The following is a 21,812-nucleotide window of genomic DNA, read 5'->3' on the forward strand; positions in this document are numbered from 1 at the left end:
CCCCCAAGCCCGTCTACACTCTATGGGAGACAGGGCCTTCTCCTGCTCTGCCCCAGAGCACTGGAGGTCTATCCCTATGGGTATCGGAGAGTCCCCTTCCCAGAGCTCTTTCAAATCTAGACCCAAAACCTTCTTCTTTAAAAGGGCCTTTATTTATCTGGTTCTGTGTCTGCCCCCCTTGCTTTCCTTCGGTCTTCAAACCCTCACTGCAACTATTTAATTCTGCTACCTCCTCCCACAGAGGGTAGTGAGTTGATAATGGCTGATGACGAGCTGGGAAAGAACGGGAAACAGAGACCGAGTACGCCTTTGAAGAGCAAGGTCTGACACGGATTGCGAATGTGTAACTCGAAAGGTCCGATTTCAAGACAGCGCTCTGGTACAGCTCCGGCAAAATAAGACTGGTCTTTTCTGTTGGGAGAACTAAAACTAAACACTTGATCAAAACTGCCCCGCAAAAAAAGGAAGGCGTGATGCTTCTCTTTTGGTATGAGGTTATGTCACTTGGAAGTGAGAGTGAATTTTAACAGGTCAGTCCCAGATATGGCGTCGGTCTTTTTTAATCGATTTACGAAATGTAGTTGTCTCTGGTTTTTTTTTCCTCTTAAAACTAAAACAAAAAAAAGAGCTCCGGTGAACATAATACTTTCTTGTACAACAACCGCTCCTCAGTGGCTCCTTACCTCAATCGGTGTGTTTCAGAAAAGACTCCACATACAGTATATGTTACCCGACCGCGGTAAAGTTAGCTTGAAGTTCGAAAACGATTCTGGCACGCCTGTAGCGTTTTCACGAAACCTCTTAGAGTTGTGAGAACACTTGCTTTGTGTACAAAGCATATTGTGAATGTTTTCACAGCCTTCACTTTGTCGTTTTTATGCCATTGTTTTGACCACGCACGAATATTCTTATGTTATTATTATCAATTATCAGTGAGCTAATTCTCTTTTTGTAAACCTCCGGTTTTTCATCGATGCGTAATTACGCACGAACTGGAACACTGGGGGACCGCCGTGTGCACACGTTCACAACGCGAGAAATACTGCTGTATACGGGTTCGTGCGAAAAACCATAGGAGGCAGCGCAGTCTCCAATTACCCAGACTGTAAGCACGGGAATAAAGCTTTGTTTGATTTCTGAAACCCTTTCTGTATGTCCTGTTTTCATTCAGGTAAGGGTCAACTATACACAAAATACTGCTGACAGCAAGAAAATGCCTATTCTTTACGCAGCAGCTTATTAAAAACAGCTCCCATGATGTTCAAACCGATTTTTTACACAGAAGACTGACACAGCTTTGCATTGTGAATCTCTTTTTCTCGTGGTTTTATTTAATGTGGCACTGTGCACTGGGATAGGGGGATGCCGTTCACAAGCCAATAGCATTTAAACCACAGCACCCACAATGCTGCAAGTGTTTTACACACTAAGCACGTCCTCTGACCTTTCCAAGCCTTGCTTTGGATTGAGAAACCTTTTTTAGTTTTTTAATGATTTTTTCAATATGGCACCATTAGACATGCAATACGCTGGGATAGTGCGGGTATCTTCATGACTCAATAGCTTTTTAAGCACAACACCCACAATGTGTTTGTGAAAATTGTTTTCTTAAACCGACGTGATCAATATCCACCCTTCCTTCCGCCTTTTCCGTTACAAACACAATGGCGAGCTCGCTTCCTCGATATATGTAAATTCCTTTTTTGTGAAACCGAACCAGTAATCTGGACCACGGAAACCCCGATAGTGTCAATACGCGCGGCCGCAACCCACCGTCCACTTTACTGGAGATTTCCGATGCCTCGTGATTTTGTGAATAAAGTTGCACCTGGACGAGTATGCGTTTCAGGTCGAAGGTAGTGTGAAACTTCTCCTTGAACCCATTGCAGGACTTCGGCCAAGTCAAACAATTCAGTTTTCTAATGTAAGAGCTGGATGTAACGAGAACCGCCTTTGCAACACCGAAAAACAGACTTTGTTTTCTCTTACAGAGCGTCACAAGTAGATTTATTCAAACCAGGTATCAACAGCCCGTTTTAAATGTGCTTAATGAAGTCATGCTAGCATTGACGGCACATGGATTTTACAAGTAACAGCAGCGACTGGAATAGCGGACAGGTATTTACTGTACAGTATCTCGATGCTCCAAAGCGTTGCCGTTCTGATATTTAACATCGCGTGTATTAAAAACTGTGGAAGACAAGGAAGGCACGAAGAAAATAAAATATTTTAAAAATTAATAAATGTTAACCTCGCGTCACGGTCCAGTCATCTTTCGACAGTTTCGTTCCACTAACCGAGAGATTTCGGGCGACGCGTTCATTTGCCAAGTGTCTCTTGTTTGTGGCCGCTTTTGCCCAGCCTGCACTTTCCTTTGTGTTTTGGGGGTGTCGGTCTTTTCGGGGCTTTTGTCGCTGCTCCTGAACATCAGCAAGGTCATCAGCTAAGCCGGAACGGGTGAGGTGTAGCTCCTCCGACGAACATCAGAGAAACCGCCAGTCCGACAACTATCCAGCCGACCAAGGCGGAGACACCTACTGTACCAGAACAAAATAAACATGGAAACACTGTTAGACGATTACGGGCAAGGAAACGTATACTGTATGTATCTTAATTAGCAAAACTGAAAATGGCTCTTTAGAAGTGCTGTTTTAGTTGTTATACAGAGAACATCAGTACATCCCATTTTGAAATCTGATAGACCTGCTAGTACCAGCGACACAAAACAAGTTGGAGGTCGCTGCTTCGGGAATATTGTTCAGTTTTATCGGGGGACAAAACCTGATGCTGCAAGAGGCAGCCACTGTGAGCTCTGTGCCTGTATGTCTGAGTGTGATTTTGAGTGTGAGCTGTCTGCAAGTGTCTGTGAACTGTGAGTGTGAGTTTCGTCTGAGTGTGAGTGTGAACTTTGTGGGACTGAGAGTGAGCTGGTGTGCAGAAGAATGGAAGGTTACAAAGGAGAGGAGAAAGTTTTGGCCCCATCTAACCCATTTGGTAACGGGCATCTAATGAATCCATCAGCTCATCTAGCAACTTCTTGAAAGAGGCCAGGGTATCAGCTTCAGCAACATGGCTGGGCAGCTTGATCCATACCCCCACCACCCTTAGCGTAAATGTGTGTCTCCTGTTAATAAATGAATGCCTGTCGTTGCCCAAGGGGAAGCTCGAACCCACAATCCTTAAATGCAGAGTCTCCAGCTCTACCGCCAGCTCCAGCTAGGATTCACTGGGCTCCGGCTCCTCCTAGTACTCCATTAGTGAAAGGGAAACAGAGTGGGTGGTTAGATTTGTGCATGAAACATTCTGTAGCTGACTCGGTGGAAAAAGAAAAGGTTTGGGCTAAATGAGACTTACCGGGGGCGTGATTTTTTAATTCCACCTTAAATGTCTTCTGAGCTTCTCCCACCTCATTCGTAGCGAAGCAGGTGTATATCCCAATATTGCTGGTAGAGGCTCCATTGATGGTGAAAGTGGACCCTCTGTCTGTGTACTTTAACGCCACATTATCAGCTGTAGAATAAGCCCAGTCGTATCTTGGGGGTGGGTTACCATCAGCACTGCAGACCAACACTGTTATGTTACCGTGGAGAGTTTGTATAGTGTCTTCTGACTGGGGAAACACAGGTTTGTCTAGAAGAAACAATTAACAATTCTAAATTTCGCCCTCTCATCACTTCGCTTTACCTTTTATCAACAATTTTGTTTCAGTCTTGGCTCTATTGTGCTGATTCACTGTGTGATTCTTTCTTTTCTTTATTCCAATTATGTTTTTTTTATGTCCTCCATCAGTCCCGGTCAGCTTGATCTGCTTAATCTGCTGTCCATCCTTGACCCATCTGGTCTCAGGGGGAGGGCTGCCCTCAGCTGTACAGGTCACACTGCTCTGCAGACTGTGATGCTCCTCCATGTCAACACGGAGAGGACACCCTGTGATCTCAGGGCCATTTGTAGGTTAAGGACACAAGGCTTAACCTGACATAATAACTGATATTCTCTTGAGAAACAGATAATTTCTTTTAGAGAAAACATGTGCTCCTGGTTGACACAACAGGGAATATATTCGGTTCAGCAGCTGTGAAGCCTGCACTGTCTCTGGATCAGTGCTTCAGTAAGAGCTTTTGGATATTCTGTGAAAACTTACATCTCACTTCTACCGTCACAGTGTGATTCACAGTCCCCTGTGTGTTAGTAGCTTCATAGGTGAACTGTCCTCCATCAGTCCTGTTCAGCTTGACAGAGGGGTCAATCTGCTGTCCATCCTTGACCCATCTGGTCTCAAGGGGAGGGCTGCCCTCAGCAGTACAGGTCACACTGCTCTGCAGACTGTGATGCTCCTCCACAGTAACACTGAGAGGACACCCTGTGATCTCAGGGCCATCTGTGAATAAAAGTATAAAATTCAGTTCTATCAAATTATCCTTAATTGCAACAAAGTAAAATCTGAATTTGGAATACTAATGCAAGCTATCAAATTACAGAGTATACTGTCCTATTGATGCAGCCTACTCAGTACATTCCTACAGAGAAAAGATATGACAAAACAGTAAGTAGCAGCAGTATTGTGTCATCTGGTCCTGGTCACTGTACGAAGTCTAAAGCAGTCTGTCGAACTGGCGTAGTTTTATTAGTTCTAAATTCTGTGGTGCTCTGGCTGTGGCTGATGAACAAGAAAAAGAAATTCCTGTTTAATCTGAAAACATGACAGTCAGTCGTGTAGAGCTGAAGTGAACACATTTCACCACTTAGTGGGATATCAGTGATGCAGAAGAATGCTTTTGACAAAGTGCCCAATAGCAGAACACCAATAAAACAGAGACACCAAACAGAATAACTGAATCACAAATGACAAGGTTACATAAACTCACACAGCACGTTGATGCGGAGAGGATGAGACTGCTTTGCAGGAGGGGGCTGTGGTCCTTCTGGGCCCAGGTTGAGCTCTGCCTCACAGGTGAGCTGCTGTCCACTGTGAGCTCTGTCAGGGGTGAACAGGTGTCTCACAGACACATTCACAGGTGTTCTAGTAGTGTTGGTAAAAAAGTCCTGACTGTGAATGAGTGTCTGTCCTCTGTACCAGTTCACAGTGAGGTACTGAACAGGAGCGATGTTCTGGACCTCACACTGCAGCTGGTACTGTCTCCCCTCCACCATCCGATCCACTGGGCTGTCAGAGCTGAGAGAGACACTGGCTGGGTACTCTGCAAAGGTAGAAAAAATGGTGATGTTTTTTCCTTTAGTTACAGTACATTCCCTACCAAGCTCAATGCTATATTTTAATTTGGTCTGGGGTCATTTTTTTTTACGAGCCCAGTGCTTACGCGAGGCTCAAAGAATGTGCCTTATTTTTTTTTAAAGAGAAGGAAGACACCGTTCACTGAAACAACAAAGGACGCGCCACAGAGTCTGCTCTTCAGCCTGTGGGAGAAACTGCTCTGAAGCTTGAAGTTCTAGGCACAGGGGAAATGCCTCATTTTGAGTATTTCACAGTGAAAGTAAATATATTGTTACAGCTTTAGGTGACTGTTTTTTAGATTTAAATAAAGTTTGTGATTGCCAATGAGCAGTATAGAAACACACAATATAAGATCACATTAAGAACAAGGAAGGGGGACAACAAGAAGAGGAGAGAGAGGAGAGACAAGAGTCTGGAGGAGTCAAAACTTGAAGCTTGCGCCAGGCGAGAGCCCCTACTTCATGATCATCCAAACCTGACTGGAGCTACAGTAAGTATTTGAACCTTGTTAGAGAGGGATTGCTATTCTGGGTTTTTAGGGATCTTGGGTTTCCAGGGTAAAAGATACCTCAGTTAGAAACGTCTTTCCTGCTTAGGGTGCATTTTTATGGATAGGGTTATAGGCTCCCATTTAGTATGTGGCATCTGGGGTGCAGAGAGAGAGATTTAAGTGCAGGTTGTATTGCATTCCTTTAGAAAGGCAGCTTATCTCTTGTTTGGCTTGTTAGGCATTAAGAGTATTTATTCGTAGTAGAAGTCTGGAGTTTTTCTGGGTGATTAGAATGTCAGGCCTCTGAAACGCCATGTTTGTAAATACTGGACATAGAGTAACTTGTATTTTGTGTGTTTTGTTATATGTAGTGTAGTTTGTGTTTTGTCATTGTTAATAAACATTTGCTTATCCAAGAGTGCCTGGATTACTACTTTTTTTTTTCCACCAAAGCTGTGCCAGAGAATTCACTGCCTCTAATTATACTCTCCGCTCAGGTATATTCTGGAGAAATCACATACAAGTTGGGGGTCATGAATATTTATTTTACTTATTGACTAAACCGCATGGTCAGTCTCTGATTTTCACCATTTTCGTAACCCCCCATTTGTAACGATGTAGATCTCATAGTGTCACAGTTTGGGTGACCCCTACATGCAGGAACTGCTCTTGCTCTGTGCCAGCGCCCTTTACCCTCTGCCACAGGCTCTCTTCATCTCCCAGAACCACCAGTGCAGCCAGATACCGGACAAGACAATTATCATATGTAATATCCCATTTATGAACAGTAATCAATTCCCATACCCCAGCTCACCCAATGCACAGAGGATGTGCCATGACTTGGTCATAGAGCTGTCCAATTGACCCCAGGTACCAGAACCAAGTGTGCCACACAAACAGTCCAGGCTCTCCGGAACCTGTCCCAGTCGGTAACCTGGTGCCTCCTTACGCCACAGTGAGTTAACGGTGAAGTTCTTGGCATCCGTCCTGAACAGCGTGTGCCTGGTGTCCCCCCCCCCCATCCTGTTTGTGTCTGAGTCCAGTGTTTGGGTACAGGGGGGAGGAAGACAATGCTGGGGCCTTCCTCCTCTGCTCTCAGTCACTGGTGTTGGAGTCTGCTCCTGTCCTCGGTTCTGTCCTCACTGGGGGATTTTTGAAGCTCTCCTAACCAGGGCTGGACTCAGAGGGTGGAAGTGTCCCCATGATGTTTTGGGTGGGGGCAGAGCTAACTGCTCTGGGCTCGTTCAGGAAATGGCTGTACGCAGTGGGCCAGCTGTAAGGATGCCTTGTTCGTGCCCTGCTCTAAGGGCCTACCCCCCTCGATCACAGGCACAGTCACACCTGTTTTGCAACCCCACATGTCACCCCTGAATGGTGTGGCAGTTGCCCCAATGTCTGCGCTAAGGTGGCCTTTGATCAGGGCAGGAATCTCAGAGAATGAGGTGCGAAACTGTATCAACGCCAGGGCAACACTGGACCATCAATGTAACTTAACATCAAAACAGCCCTTGAACACCTGTGTGTAGAACCTGTAGAACCACACCCATTCTTTTCACTCCATGACTACAGCATGCCAGCAGGACTCTTCAGACTGTTCTTGTGAATTCTGCAAAAGTATCTTCATTTTTATTCTCATCCATCTGTTTGCAGCAAGGGGCAACCAATCCTGATCCTGGAGGGCCAGGGTATCTTCAGGTTCTCCAGGTCTCTTTAAAGCAGCAGCAATCGATGGGCTGGGAGAAGCTGATCAGTTGGTTTAATTAATCATAATAATAATAATTGTTTACACTTATATTGCACTTTTCTGGCCACTCCACTCAAAGTGCTTTACAGGTAATGGGGATCCCCTCCACCACCACCAGTGTGCAGCCCCACCTGGATGATGTGACAGCAGCCAAAGTGTGCCAGTACACTCACCCCACATCAGCTATCAGTGGGGAGGAGAACAGAGTAATGAAGTCAATTTATAGATGGGGATTATTAGGAGGCCATTATTGGTAAAGGCCAATGGGAAATTTGGCCAGGACACCAGGATTACACCCCTACTCTTTTCGAGAAACACCCTGCCATTTTTGATGATCACAGAGAGTCAGGACCTCGGTTTTATGTCTCATCCGAAGGATGGCGCCTTTTTACAGTATAGCGTCCCCGTCACTATACTGGGGCATTAGGACCCACATGGACTGCAGGGTGAGCGCCCCCTGCTGGCCCCACTAACACCTCTTCCAACAGCAACCTTAGTTTTTCCCAGGAGGTCTCCCATCCAGGTACTGACCAGGCTCACACCTGCTTAGCTTCAGTGGGCTGCCAGTTGGGAGTTGCAGGGTGATATGGCTGCTGGTGACAAAATCATAAAGAGCCGGAATGGACTGAAAACCGACAGACACACGGACTCTGTAGAAGCCTGATCTGGTTCATAGATGAAACATTACAAACGGGGAACAAGTGCACATAAAAATGTTAAAGTATGTAGTATGTTACTGCATGCGTTTGAAAAATGAGTTGTTAGGATATCAGCTACACAGTGGTTCCTGGTGTGACATGCGCGTTTCTTTATTGAGTGGATTTCGTGATCAGGTAGCAAGAGGCTCTTGAAAAGCTCGGAAGGGGTCTTTATCTGATTCATAAAGACGCGTCTATCCGCTGCCTCCGCCTAAATCTATGAATCCTAAGGAAACGCAAGCTGGTCTTTTTGCGAGCGTTTGTAAGACTGCACAACGCCCTAAGAGCCCAACAGCCCGCTGCTGCTCCAAGCCTGGACTGTAAAATTACCCCTTTGAACTCAATACTACTCCATCTTGTAACCCGTGGGCACTATAAAGGAAGAAATGCACAGAAAGTGAATGCGTTTTAAAGCGTTAGATTGCTCTAGAAGCAAGCACGCCGCATTTCTTTGCTGACATAAAGGTTTGATTCAATGATTTTTTTTTCTGGTGTTCTTGCTATGCACTATATTTCACAGCACATATAAAAGGCTACTCACCGTACAGACTGATGTTGAGATTCTTCCTGCACTGCCTGGGCTCAGTAAAGAAGTTTCCGAAGCACTTAGGCTCTGCAGTCCAATCAGTCAGACTGCTGACACTCCAGGTGACAGACTGGACACCTGTTTTCATGCCTGTAGACCCAGCTGTAGCCTCCCAGCCCATTCCTCTGGGAGTCTGTGTTGCAGTGCAGTTTGCTGTCACTGGGTCCCCATACCTCACCACAGCTCTCTGAGGACTGATCTCAAGCGGACACTCTGGAACAGCTTCTGCAAAATAAGAGTTTTCACTTTGACGTAAAAGGGAAAAAATTAACACGATATCTGCTGACAAAAACTGACCAAAACATTTTACAGGGATTGAGGATTTCATTTGCCTGTTTTTTTTTTTTTATAATGATATTGATTCTCTTTCCTGGGTGAAAAGTGGATCCTTCAGGGAACTGGCACAACTTTTTATTTTTAACTTATTGCCCTGAAGGAGGACATCACTTGTCTGTTTTTCAGTCCCTTAGGAGTAGGTGAGAAATCTGGATTCGGGAAACGCTGCTCCAATCCACAGAAAAATCCCGGTATAAACCCCAAGAGTCAAAAAATGATTTACCCAAAGTAGAGGCAAAGATAAGTCCAAACATGCAGGCAGTCCACGGAACACCCATCCTTGTTCTGTCTCCTGAAATATCCCTCTGAGAAAAGAAAAGTTTGCCTTCCTGCTACGAGCTGTGCTCAGGACAGCTTATGGAGCAACTCGAATAAACAAGCTGGTAATAAGACCGTTAAGTGCGCACTGACGTGCTGTGTGCGTTTTCCAGATTTGTACAAAACACCAAACGTCCACCCTTCCTTCCTTCCCTGAATCTACTGTAGCTGCGAAGTTAACCATGTGTTCATCTTTGTGATACCGGCTCCATGAGATGTCTGTGTCTGCCGACAAATTGCTTTCTCCCACTGCAGTATTACCCCACACGGTAGGTGGCATCACCCGCACTTTCCTGCAGGTGGTGGAAGGACTGAAGGTGAATGCAGATCTGGAGAATCAGCAGGAAGTGCAGAGTCATTATGATCCTTTAACTGGGGTCATAATTAGCTGATTATACTGTTCCCTCCTCTGAGCCCCAAGGTGGAATCAATACACATATGCTATGCAGAAGCTACATCGTGTGCTGAGATTTATTCGGTTTTATTCAGTTGTGTATTAGAATATTGGCACCAGTGTATGCATTTGGGTACAGCCTGGGTTCAGCACACTTCTCAGGGGCACAGTAGCACTGTCCCCAGCCTGGGTGTGAACCCACAACCCTCCATTCTGAAGTCCACAGCCCAGTTCTGGCCACTCCCTTGTTGCCAAAGTTGGTTAATGGAAGGAGTTTCAGAGAAAAGTGTCTGGCAGCACAGTCCTGGTACTGCACGTGCCCTTTAAAGCTGGAACCCAGCAATTCTTTCTGGCGTAAGAGCAATCTCTGTGAAAGAATTCGGCCGAGAGAGATCTAAGGATATCAGGGTCACATGCAATGGACTCCTTAGCTGCAATTAAACAATATTCTGCGTGCAAAATTAAAGTGGATTAGCTCCAGTACAAAGCTTCAGAGAAAGAGAGAGTACTCTCACATACCGCGTGCCAGTCAGGACATTCATAATTGTCTAATTCTCTTTCCCATATGGACATAACTGGGAATCAACTGCTTAGATGAGCTAAGCCAAATATAGTATAGAAGAGACCAAAACAAAATGTTATTTATTCACACATTTATTGAGCTGAAGTGTACAGTAGGTACATTTAAACTGGAAAAGAAGTTAATTTTAAAATACCCTTGTTCTGATCATGTTCCAATGCTGTTCTTTGCCCCGTATCACTGTGCTTCTAATAAGAGTGAAATGTCTAGCTCGACCCTTGCAGTAGACAAACAGCAGTCCCTTCCTGAGCTTCAGCCAACAGGCTGGAGTCAGCTGGTGGAAACTAGGCAGCACACGGAGTCAGGCCAGTCTCCTCAGCTCAGATGTCTCAGAAGTGGTGCCGGTCTTTCTTCAAAGCCATGTTAACAATTGCTGGGGTCACCTCCATAGGCTGCTCTGTGCAGTGTCAGTGGAACTGCCTACAGTTTACTAGGGATGACGCATTCCCAAATTTATAGATGACACCTATGAGCAGCAACACCAGCACAACTCCAATTATAATGCCGATTTTCTTCCCAATGTTTCCTGTCAAAGGGGAAAAAAATCACAGCAGGGTCACTGAATCTTTCTCAGGACAGTATTGCAGCTGATCAGCTGTTTTTGTTTTGAGACGTGAACTGTTAACAATCCTTGCCTTTGCAAATCAAGGCTAATGCAGGCTTATCTGAAAGTGTAAGAGCCAGAGGCAAAGGACAGGGAATGGGCTCCAGGTGAAATCTAACCACTGATCCAGGATTGTAAGCATCCAAAAAAGAAGCAGACTTTATACTTCAGTTCTGAGAGAAGGCAGGGTAGGAAGGATGCTTGCAAGTCAACAGATTCTTTGCTTTTTGCTGGAGAGTAGCAAGGCTCGCTGTGTGTCTGCAAGACTGACCGAGCATACTGGAGAGAAAATATGACAACCTGCTCAAGTCTGTCAACTTCTCCATATTGCCAGAAGTTCAGTCTCCTAAGTCTGCCCTGCCTTCTGGGAAAGAGAGAGGTTCTGAAGTCTTTATGGGGAGCTTGCAACCTGAAGATGCTGTCCAGGACAATAAGAAATGTGACCTCTTGAAAAAGTCAGAAAAACTTTGGGGGGGAGCTTTGGGGTTTTGGTGATCGATGCTATATCTGTAACACTGTGGACACGTTTCTTTCAGATTCATGAATGCGTGTGAAAAGAACAACATTAAAGACAAACCTCCTGGAGTAAATTCCACCTTAAATGTCTTCTGAGCTTCTCCCACCTCATTTGTAGCGAAGCAGGTGTATATCCCAATATTGCTGGTAGAGGTTCCATTGATGGTGAAAGTGGACCCTCTGTCTGTGTACTTTAACGCCACATTATCAGCTGTAGAATAAGTCCAGTTGTATCTTGGGGGTGGGTTACCATCAGCACTGCAGACCAACACTGTTATGTTACCGGGGACAGTTTGTATAGTTTCTTCTGACCATAGAAACTCAGGTTGGTCTGGAAAAAACAACCAGAATTCCAGCAGGAATGGTAATGGACACCATTTCTGATGTTGAAGAAAAGCATATCTGTCTGGCAAATGCATGTGTTTTACAGTGCACACAGTCTAATCTGCTGTTGTGAAAAAACATTTAACCCTAAGTCAAGGGTTGTTTCCTTTACTGAAATGATAAAACAAAGTTCTGCATGAAAAGTAACAGAAAACTATCTTTGTCTTAGGAGTCTGAAATTGTCAGTCACAGAGGACTAATGTGCAATAAAGAAGATGAGTAAATGAGTGTCACACACCACATGCTCCACTTTTTACAGCATTGAAGCAAATGCATTTTAAATACAACGCATGCGTGATCATTGCTGCAGTACTTCTCTTTCTAACCTGACTGTTTTGGAGGACATTTGAAAACTACAAATGCTGTGCCTGAGAATTTAAGTAAAAAAACTGTAAAATTACAGTTTACAATGTTGCTCCCATGCTTTACCACTCTTCTATGTTTTCAGCCTCAAAGGTGAACTGTCCTGTATCTCCCTTGCGCAGGGACTCATCAGGCTCAAGCTCTTGCCCCTCTATCAACCACTGGGTCTCAGGGGGAGGGTTTCCCACAGCTGTACAGGGGACACTGCTCTTGAGACTCTGACCCTCCTTCACAGCAATGCTGGTAGGGCATCCTGTGATCTCAGGATGCAGGTTACAAGAGGACATTTCAGACCAGTGATCCTCTTACATTCTGCAGTTTGAAGGATTCACCTCGGCCGAGAATGTGGCAGGGCACGCAGCCTCTCTGTCCTCAATTATCTTTTTAATTAATAGTTTTGATTGTTCTATGTTGCCCTAGCAGCTGTGCTGGGTGTACTACTGGTGATTCACAAAATTGCAAACATTAACCCTCCCAGGCAGCAGCCTAGAGCAGTGGTTAAGAATCTAGACTTCCTGCCCCACTATCCCCAAAGTTATGGGTCCAAACACTGGACCCTGGAGCAAGACACTTAACCCAGGCGTCTAACGTCTGCGTTAAGGAGTTTGCAACATTTGTGTGCAGTAAGAAAAACAGCAATAAACACAACCTTTGAGTGGATATGGATAAAAACATCAGTCAGATTAATTAGAAAAAAATACATTGGACTTAAGACATTACTTACACTCCACAGTGATGTTCACATTCTGTGTCACTTTTCCATATTTGTTTTCAGCCTCAAAGGTGAACTGTCCAATATCTCTCCTGGACAGGGGATCATCAGGCTCAATCTCTTGCCCCTCTATCAACCACTGGGTCTCAGGGGGAGGGTTTCCCACAGCTGTACAGGGGACACTGCTCTTGAGACTCTGACCCTCCTTCACAGCAATGCTGGTAGGACATCTTGTGATCTCAGGACCATCTGTGGGTTGAGGATGCAGGTTACAATAGGGCATTTCAGACCAGTGATCCTTTTACATTCTGCAGTTTGAAGGATTCACCTCGGCCGAGAATGTGGCAGGGCACGCAGCCTCTCTGTCCTCAATTATCTTTTTAATTAATAGTTTTGATTGCTCTATGTTGCCCTAGCAGCTGTGCTGGGTGTACTACTGGTGATTCACAAAATTGCAAACATTAACCCTCCCAGGCAGCAGCCTAGATTAGTGGTTAAGAATCTAGACCTCCTGCCCCACTATCCCCAAAGTTATGGGTCCAAACACTGGACCCTGGAGCAAGACACTTTACCCAGGCGTCTAACGTCTGCGTTAAGGAGTTTGCAACATTTGTGTGCAGTAAGAAAAACAGCAATAAACACAACCTTTGAGTGGATATGGATAAAAGCATCAGTCAGATTAATTAGAAAAAAATACATTGGACTTAAGACATTACTTACACTCCACAGTGATGATCACATTCTGTGTCACTTTTCCATATTTGTTTTCAGCCTCAAAAGTGAACTGTCCAATATCTCTCCTGGACAGGGGCTCATCGGGCTCAATCTCTTGCCCATCTATCAACCACTGGGTTTCAGGGGGAGGGTTGCCCACAGCTGTACAGAGGACACTGCTCACAAGAATCTGACCCTCTTTCACAGTGGCGCTGGGAGGACAAGTGACCACAGGTCTGTCTGTGGATTGAAGACGGAGTTGGCTTTTGAAATAAACCATATATGACAGTAGTTCTTTGAACAAAAATGTCAGTATTCTAACAGAAGTACACTTTACATTTGGTCTAAAGATTTAAACACCGCCCAGAGTCCAATTCTGTTTCTTCCTAGTTGACCAATTGGCACAGTTTTTGTCTATCAATACAGTAGTTTTATATTTTCAGCAACAAGCGAGCCTTTTTGTTTGATATCAAGATGTGAACATCATTCTCACTCACAACAGTCTACCAGAAGACACATCCAGACAACCATGGCAACCAACGCTTCTGCTGCTTTACCTGTCAATTAATTACCATGACAACACGAACACGAAGTGGCAGGAAATCAGTCCCACCTGTCCGCTGTTAAATCAGTGTTTACTTTGTTTCCACGGGATATTTCACACCCGATTTCCCACTTGTCTCTGCTCAATTTTAGACAGTCCTTCCCCTAGTTTTAGTATCTGTTTTGGATTTTCCCCTGCTCTCTAGTGGTTGTCTTTCTGGTTTTGGCCTTTGCCCGTGTCTGTGCCAGTGTCTGTTCCTGTGCCCATGTCTGTGCCTGTGCCCGGGCCCATGTCTGTGCCCGTGCCCGTGCCTGTGTCTGTGCCCATGCTCGTGCATGTGCCTGTGTCTGTGCCCATGTCTGTGCCCATGCCAGTGCCTGTGCCAGTGCCTGTGTCTGTGTCAGAGCCCGTATCTGTGCCTGTGCCCAGGCCCATGTCTGTGTCCGTGCCCATGCCCGTGTCTGTGCTCATGCCCGTGTCTGTGCCCGTGCTCGTGCTCATGCCTGTGCCCATGCCTGTGCTCGTGCCTGTGCCTGTGCCCATATCTGTGCCCGTGCCCATGCCTGTGTCTGGGCCCGTGCCCGTGCCTGTGTCTGTGCCAGAGCCTGTGTCCATGCCCGTGCCCATGCCTGTGTCCGTGCTTGTGCCCATGCCTGTGTCTGGGCCCGTGCCTGTGCCTGTGCCCATGCCAGTGCCCGTGTTTGTGCCAGAGCTCGTGCCCATGCCTGTGCTCATGCCTGTGTCTGGGCCCATATCTGTGCTTGTGCCCATGCCTGTGCCTTGGATATGCTTCTGGTTTTCCTTTGGTCTTTTCTTAGTGACTACGAACTTTGTTTGTTTTCCTGATCACAGCTTGGACTGTGTTTCAATCTGTTCTCACAACTGACATCTGACTCCCTGCTTGCTCCACCTTACACCTGGGTTCACCTCATCGCCTCAGTCAAGCAAGAGCAGCGATTATTATAGCAAATGTATAAAAAATAAAGTTTAAACATTATCTCTGAAGCCTTGATAAATTCTTCAAATAAAATGCTTAGATTCATAAGGCAATTTATCTGTCACACTGAAATCTGGACTTCATATAAACTCTTTTCAATAGAAATGAAACCATTTTAAGCATCAAAAGAGACTTACCCCTTAGAACTGCAACAAATTCACAATGTTATTACCAGGAAAAGGATGAAACAGGGTTCACTGATATTTCATTGACAGACATGATAGAGGTCAATTCATTATACTGATTTACATCTGTCATCAAAAGGAATGATCAACAGAGTGCTGTGCATGTAGTGCAGGGTTTGACCACCCCTCCATAGAAACACCAGACTCCACATGTCGTCTCATCCTGCTGAAGGCTTCTCTGTCCTGTTCTTCTCACAGAGCTGGGACATACATGTTCCTGTTCACTGGTCTCTAAGCCTTAGATGTTTAGCAAAACATCATCATTTCGACATCGCAAATCATCCCACCAGTGCTCAATGGGGCTCAAGTCTGGTGAGCACGGCATAACAGGTACCGTATAACATTATACCTAGATGAAGTGTACTTGCATGGACTATGATAGATGTGTTGTGACATAAAACATGTCACCAGTAGATGAAGTACTACATGTGCGATGAAGACCAATGCTGTTCATACTGTATACAGCTCAGAAATTGTGAGCAAAGATCTAACATTTGCACTCTGCAGTATGGCACAGTTATATTTTCTAAATTCCTGATTGCTTCTATAATAATGTTTAGGATTGTCTGTTTAAAAAGAACTGGATGTTTCTGCATAGTTCATGAAGCTCTCAGAGCTCCGTCACTCCCTCAGACCTATGCTGAACACATTTTAGCAGTAGAAAGAATGGTTAGTGATGCTGACCAAGAAAAATGTTAAAACCTCCTTAAACTATAATAATTTGACATAAACACCCTACAGCATTGCTCCTTACTGAATACAAGATATGAATAAACTCACACAGCACTGTAACCTCCAAGGGTTTCGATCTCGTTGCAGGAGGGGGCTGTGGTCCTTCTGGGCCCAGGTTGAGCTCTGCCTCACAGGTGAGCCGCTGTCCACTGTGAGCTCTGTCAGGGGTGAACAGGAGGGTCGCAGACACATTCACAGGTGTTCTTGTAGTGTTGGTAAAAAAGGTCTTACTGTGAATCTGTGTCTGTCCTCTGTACCAGTTCACAGTGAGGTACTGAACAGGAGCGATTTTCTGGACCGCACACTGCAGCTGGTACTGTCTCCCCTCCACCATCTGGTCCACTGGGCTGTCAGAGCTGAGAGAGACACTGTCCGGGGACTCTGAAGAAAAACACATGAAACACAATAGCCTTAGAGAGCATTGTGTTAGACACGTTACATGAAGCACACTCATTGAAAATTGGAAGTAGCCACAGGAAAGCATGAGAAAACGATTCAGGGCATCTCTGCCAAAAATGAATTTACACAGCTTATTAGATACACTCATGTCATGTGCTCATGTGCCACATTACTGCCCATTCTCTGCTTCCAGCACACGTCTGCCCTCCTCTCCCCACATAGAGGGCAGGAGTCAAGCGATTGACAGAGTTAGGAGAGTCTGGATACACTGGGAAGGCACGGAGACTCATTTCTGTTAGTTTTCTCGTTGCTCAAATTTCTGCTTTTGTGAAGCCAGAGTCCTCCTTGAGAACAAGCTCCTGCTTTGGAGAGCTTTCAGGTTACATGGGCAGTGTTACATTACTGCGGCTGACGTCAATAGAGGAGCTTTTTTGTTATTGAGTGATTGTGGAGCGAAACACAAACAGACGTACCCCAGTCAGTGGTCTACAATAGGTCAGACTGTTCTCTGTGGAAAATATTAGAAAAGATATCGTTGCCTTTTCCAGTCTTGCTTTTGTGGCTGTCCTGCATCATGTGATTACGTTTGAAACTGCCCAGCGGGCTGTAGATGTATAATAATATAAAGGAATTTAGTATATGCTTCTGTCCAAATGCACAAGGGAGTGTAGGACAAAAGATTAGTTACAAATGAGAGGAGGCCATTCGGCTTGCACAGTGTGGCCTGTCGAAATACAGCCCGTAATTCAGCTGGTGAAGCAGTTTCTCTCTCCTCCTCTTGAGGCAGAATGGCTCTGCTACACATAATAGTACTATCATCACTCGTATTATTTTGGCCAGGGAGAGAACGTGATTTTCCTCAGTGTCTCTTGCCATTTCTGCTAAGCAATGCAGGCCTGTTCGACATTAACCATTGTGGATTTCCCTCACGGGATCAATAAAGAATCTATCTATCTTTCTCCATTCTATTGTCCATGAGCATTAGTAATGGAAAAAAATGCATGGAGAGAACATACATCTATGCTGACCTATGAAGGTTTGATCCTTGCATGTCTGTATGATTTAGATGAGGTTAGGGTTCAGCCTCACTTTCCCACCAAGCCTGACACAGAGGAGCCGCATGCTTTGGATAGCATGGAACTATACCAGCCCTGTCATTCTTCAAGACGACAAGCAACAGTTTCAATTCACAACAATTTAAACAGGCTACTCACTGTACAGACTGATGTTGAGATTCTTCCTGCACTGCTTGAGCTCAGTATTGACGTTTATGTAGCAATAAGGCTCTGCAGTCCAATCAGTCAGACTGCTGACATTCCAGGTGACAGACTGGACATCCTCTCTCATGCCTGTAGACCCAACTGGAGCCTCCCAGCCCATTCCTCTGGCTGTCTGTGTTGCAGTGCAGTTCACTGTCACTGGGTCCCCATACCTCACCACAGCTCTCTGAGGGCTGATCTCAAGTGGACACTCTGGAGCAGCTCCTGCAAAACAACAGAGGTATTTTCCTCCAGCAACACTGAAGCACAATGCCCAGAGGCAAGTATCAGTATTACTGACAATAAAACTCCAGTTCTCCCTGTATGTATAATGGAAAAGTTCCAAAACAATGCCTTACCCAGATGTGGGACGCAGAGAAGTCCCAGTGCACAGATAATCCATGGATCACACAACCTCATTCCCTCTCCTGAATATTCCCTTTTTTTTAAAAAAAAAGAAGAGAGCACTCAGCACTTTCTGCCAGCAGTGTCAGTTGTGAGTATAGTGTTCACAAAAGCAAAGAAGGGAAAGGAAATACCGAAATGAGGGGCTTTTGTTTTTTCTGCATCGTACCATGTGGCCAACACCCATTGTTTCCTTCCTGAAACATCAGCCTGGATTGGCAGTCAGGGACTCTGGATTCAGAGCTGGAAGCTCCAATGTCCCAGGGTACTTCAGCCTTGAGCAAACACTTCTCCCAGATTTTAGATAAAATGTTATTTTGACATTTATTTTTAGATAAAAGCTTCAACTATCATAATAATGGTAATAATTAGTAATACATTTTCTCCCTCTAAACTGGCACTCTGCATGGAAACGCTGACGGAGTGTATCAGCGGTAGACGGGCCTGCATTCCTGCCAAGCCTGTTCACTTCCATTTCCTGTGACAGGAGTTTGGGAATAAGAGCCTTGTCGATGGAGATCTGGGAATGCCACTGATTTCACCTGATCAAATCGTGCCTTTGTCATAAACGGTGGTTTTATAGCTCCTTTCATGATGCGCCATCTCGAGATTCGGAATCGCCCCCTTGAGTCCTTGGTTTGGCCTGGGACTGGATTTGTTTGCATTGCTTTCGGCTATGAAACAGCAGGAGGCTTCGGTTTATCCAATGCAATTCCACAGGTTATTAGGAATTAGGCATTTCGGAGTCCCCAGACACTTTTAAAAAGTCCTCCAAAGCAATTTATTGGGTGAGCTTGAACTTGAGTTCTGAAATCTGCAATGCATTTTTTCCAATTTTCTTGTCTTTTATATTCAGCACATGTACAGTAACCAGCACTTTGTAAGCTATTGGTTTTTTCTACACTTTAGACAATGTACTGTATATACATAACTTCATTAAAAGTTGAATTGCTGTGCTTCATTTCTTTCTAAATAATACTATTAATTATAAAAAAAACACACTTTTTATTAATAGAAAACTTTTTATACTCAGTTTTTAACTGCCTGAATACCATTCTTTGTTACTGTGCATTTGTTATGTAATATAGAAAACTGAAATAAAAAAAACGGTGATTGCCTGATTCTTTCATGTAGCCTTATACTAAAACAAGTAATGTCATTGTTCCATTCTGATACCGTTATTGAAAAGCCTTTCTTTAAAGGACTGAAAGATCAATAAAATCAAGAAGTAACATTGGTTTTCCTTGACAGTTTAGAAGCTTTGAAAATAGTTTGCTTTTAGCAGTATACTTGGTTATTTTTGGTGTAAAACAAAAATTGTTTCGTGTCTCCACAAGCTGAAAGAAACACAAACTCTCTTGTGGTTTCTTATGCTTCTATGAGTTACAGTCTGTATTAACTAACAGTCTAGCCCCTTGCTCTGAAGGCTCTGAGTGCGTTACAGCTCAGTACAGAACAGTAATAACAGGGATCTCACCTACCTGTTGGGCGACCTGACACTGTAGAGGCCTGGGGTTCAATACCTGTCCGGTCAATACCAAAAGGATCTAGGCACCCCGCTTCACTGCCATAGAGTGAAGCCACTACCCCTTACACTGGGTGTGTCTGAGGAACTGATCTCACTCACTGCACGAGGGATCCCTGGGGACCTAACCAGCGCAGAACAACATTGTTGATCTGTAGACAGCACTGTGACATTCTTATCAGTTTACTAATGTGGAAGAAAACTCTTCACTCAGGTTAGGTGTGGTCAAGCAGAGTCCTTCATTCATGCGCATGGGGAGGATACAATCATGCAGATCTGAGAGCAGTCTCTCATACAGATCTGTGAGTAACCACTCCAACGAGATGGTAAATGCAATCAGTTTTATACAGCAAATTCACACAGGAAAGCTCATTCTAAATTCCCCTATTAGGAGTTGTTTTCCTCTCTACAAAACATTTCTTTGTAATTGACCACGCTCTTCTTAAGAATTTGCGATTAGACAAAAGGAAGTAAAGCAGGAATATCAAAAAGTCAAATAATATGCTTGAATCATCCTTTTATTCTGTTGCTAAGCAAAAAGGCATATGAGCAAAGGCAAATAGTCACTATATTATACACTTAATGAGAGGTAAATGCTAAAATTCTTCCTCACTAACAAACTGCTGCCCTGAGAAGGGAGAAGTCATGTGGAGGAGGGACTTTGGAATCAAAAATAAAAGTATAGATATACGGATATATGGATAGGATGGTGTGATGGAGAATGCTTTCTGGCCTTTCAATCAGGAATTGTGTCCTCAGTTTTGAAAAGACTAAACAGAAACCAAATCATTTTTTAATTATTTTAATTAGAGATATAAGACATAAGTGCAATTCAATAGAAAACAAAAGCCAAATGCCTGATACTATGATGTGATTATGTAAAGAGAAGACACCTGGGGCCTCACGAAAGGCTCTTAAAGGGGAACCGCAGTGCTTTTCACATTTCAGGGTTAGAGAGAATGAGCATTGCTGAATGCATTTTCACACCACAGTGAAAGTAAAATGTAAATTGGAGGTTTTACACGTTACTGTGCACAGCAGAAAAGAGACTAAATTTCTAGTTATGCACGGTGCCATACCGTACATCCATCGTCGTCTGTGATTCAGAATGAGGCAACAGAACCGAGGGTGACGTGAAACAGCCCTATTACATTGTAGAGAAGCAGGCTTGTGAATCCATCTCTTTTAATCCAATAGAAATATTTCTCTCGACTTCCAGACAGTTTTGCCAACAAATACTACTTGTTAACTCACTCGCTCGTACATCACATTACACTAATGATTACAGTGACTAGTGAGCAGGAAGGGCCGCATCACATCACAGTTCATGTGGACAACATGGTTTGTGACAACATGGCGACCATTCAGTACTTTCACAAAGTTCACGATTTTGTGCTTAATTTAGAGTTTGTAAAATTTTGCAATACCATCAATTAATTAATTTTGTTGCGGACATTTGATTACCTGTCTGAGAAATTGGGACTACAATTCCCCTTTAAGCAACAAGATGTAGCTTAACCATGCATAAGGTTATTAAATGTATCATTTGCTGTAATAAAACACTACTTATGCGCATGATGTACAATAGTATGCATTTTGGAAATAAGGCATGGGTTAATTTGTCCCTATTAGATATGCAAAGCATGCTAATTTATGCAACAATGTGTAGTGCTATAGCTCTAATGATGAAAACAATATGTACACATCATTCACAGAAAGGTTCTCACCCTGAGGAGTGCCTTACGATACTGATGGACTATGACTACAGGTAATAAGAATATATATCGATCGTAGAAAATAAGCTGCAATGCACTAATGTATTTCGTTCACTACAGAATGCAGAAAGGCACCAATAATAAATTTTAAAGGAAGGACTGTAGCGAATTTCCGGTCTGTAGTGAATCTCACCTTACATATAGCAATTAGACATGAGAATACAGGGATTTCTGGGAGTGTGTTAGGTGGCTACTGTTTATTTTTAGTTGAGCAGAAGCAAGTGTTATGATGTTGGGCTTGTCCCTCTTCCAAATCCCATTTTTAAATTCTGTCAGTCCTTCTTCAAAGCTGTCTGCGCACGTCCGTAGCCTCTGGCAC

The 21,812-nt window shown here is 44.2% G+C and overlaps 2 protein-coding genes across 5 annotated transcripts; both read right to left on the minus strand.

Annotated features, from left to right (window-relative positions):
* Positions 1 to 1,992: 1,992 nt before the first annotated feature.
* LOC148820757 (vascular cell adhesion protein 1-like) lies at positions 1,993 to 9,496 on the minus strand. 2 transcript variants are annotated; one of them, XM_088931785.1, is made up of 6 exons: positions 9,311 to 9,496; positions 8,707 to 8,976; positions 4,866 to 5,198; positions 4,142 to 4,378; positions 3,355 to 3,630; positions 1,993 to 2,534 (listed from the first exon to the last, which is right to left on the minus strand). In XM_088931785.1, exons 1-6 carry the CDS (start codon positions 9,363 to 9,365, stop codon positions 2,440 to 2,442), a joined length of 1,266 nt encoding a protein of 421 aa, XP_088787911.1. In that variant the 5' UTR covers positions 9,366 to 9,496; the 3' UTR covers positions 1,993 to 2,439. The 2 variants fall into 2 exon arrangements, with proteins under 2 accessions (XP_088787911.1, XP_088787910.1); XM_088931784.1 differs by having other exon boundaries at positions 1,993 to 2,537.
* Positions 9,497 to 10,448: 952 nt separating this feature from the next.
* Positions 10,449 to 21,765, minus strand: LOC148820758 (intercellular adhesion molecule 5-like). 3 transcript variants are annotated; one of them, XM_088931781.1, is made up of 8 exons: positions 21,627 to 21,765; positions 18,148 to 18,227; positions 17,744 to 18,013; positions 16,179 to 16,511; positions 13,679 to 13,912; positions 12,971 to 13,207; positions 11,561 to 11,830; positions 10,449 to 10,905 (listed from the first exon to the last, which is right to left on the minus strand). In XM_088931781.1, the coding sequence occupies exons 2-8, from the start codon at positions 18,206 to 18,208 to the stop codon at positions 10,787 to 10,789; spliced, it is 1,524 nt and encodes a 507-aa protein (XP_088787907.1). In that variant the 5' UTR covers positions 18,209 to 18,227; positions 21,627 to 21,765; the 3' UTR covers positions 10,449 to 10,786. The 3 variants fall into 3 exon arrangements, with proteins under 3 accessions (XP_088787907.1, XP_088787908.1, XP_088787909.1); XM_088931782.1 differs by lacking the exon at positions 21,627 to 21,765 and having other exon boundaries at positions 11,561 to 11,770; positions 18,148 to 18,322; XM_088931783.1 differs by lacking the exon at positions 21,627 to 21,765 and having other exon boundaries at positions 11,607 to 11,830; positions 18,148 to 18,322.
* Between the last annotated feature and the right edge of the window lie 47 nt (positions 21,766 to 21,812).

This window comes from Atractosteus spatula, chromosome 14 (genome assembly GCF_055471065.1).
Source record: "Atractosteus spatula isolate fAtrSpa1 chromosome 14, fAtrSpa1.hap1, whole genome shotgun sequence".
NCBI lineage: Eukaryota > Metazoa > Chordata > Actinopteri > Semionotiformes > Lepisosteidae > Atractosteus > Atractosteus spatula.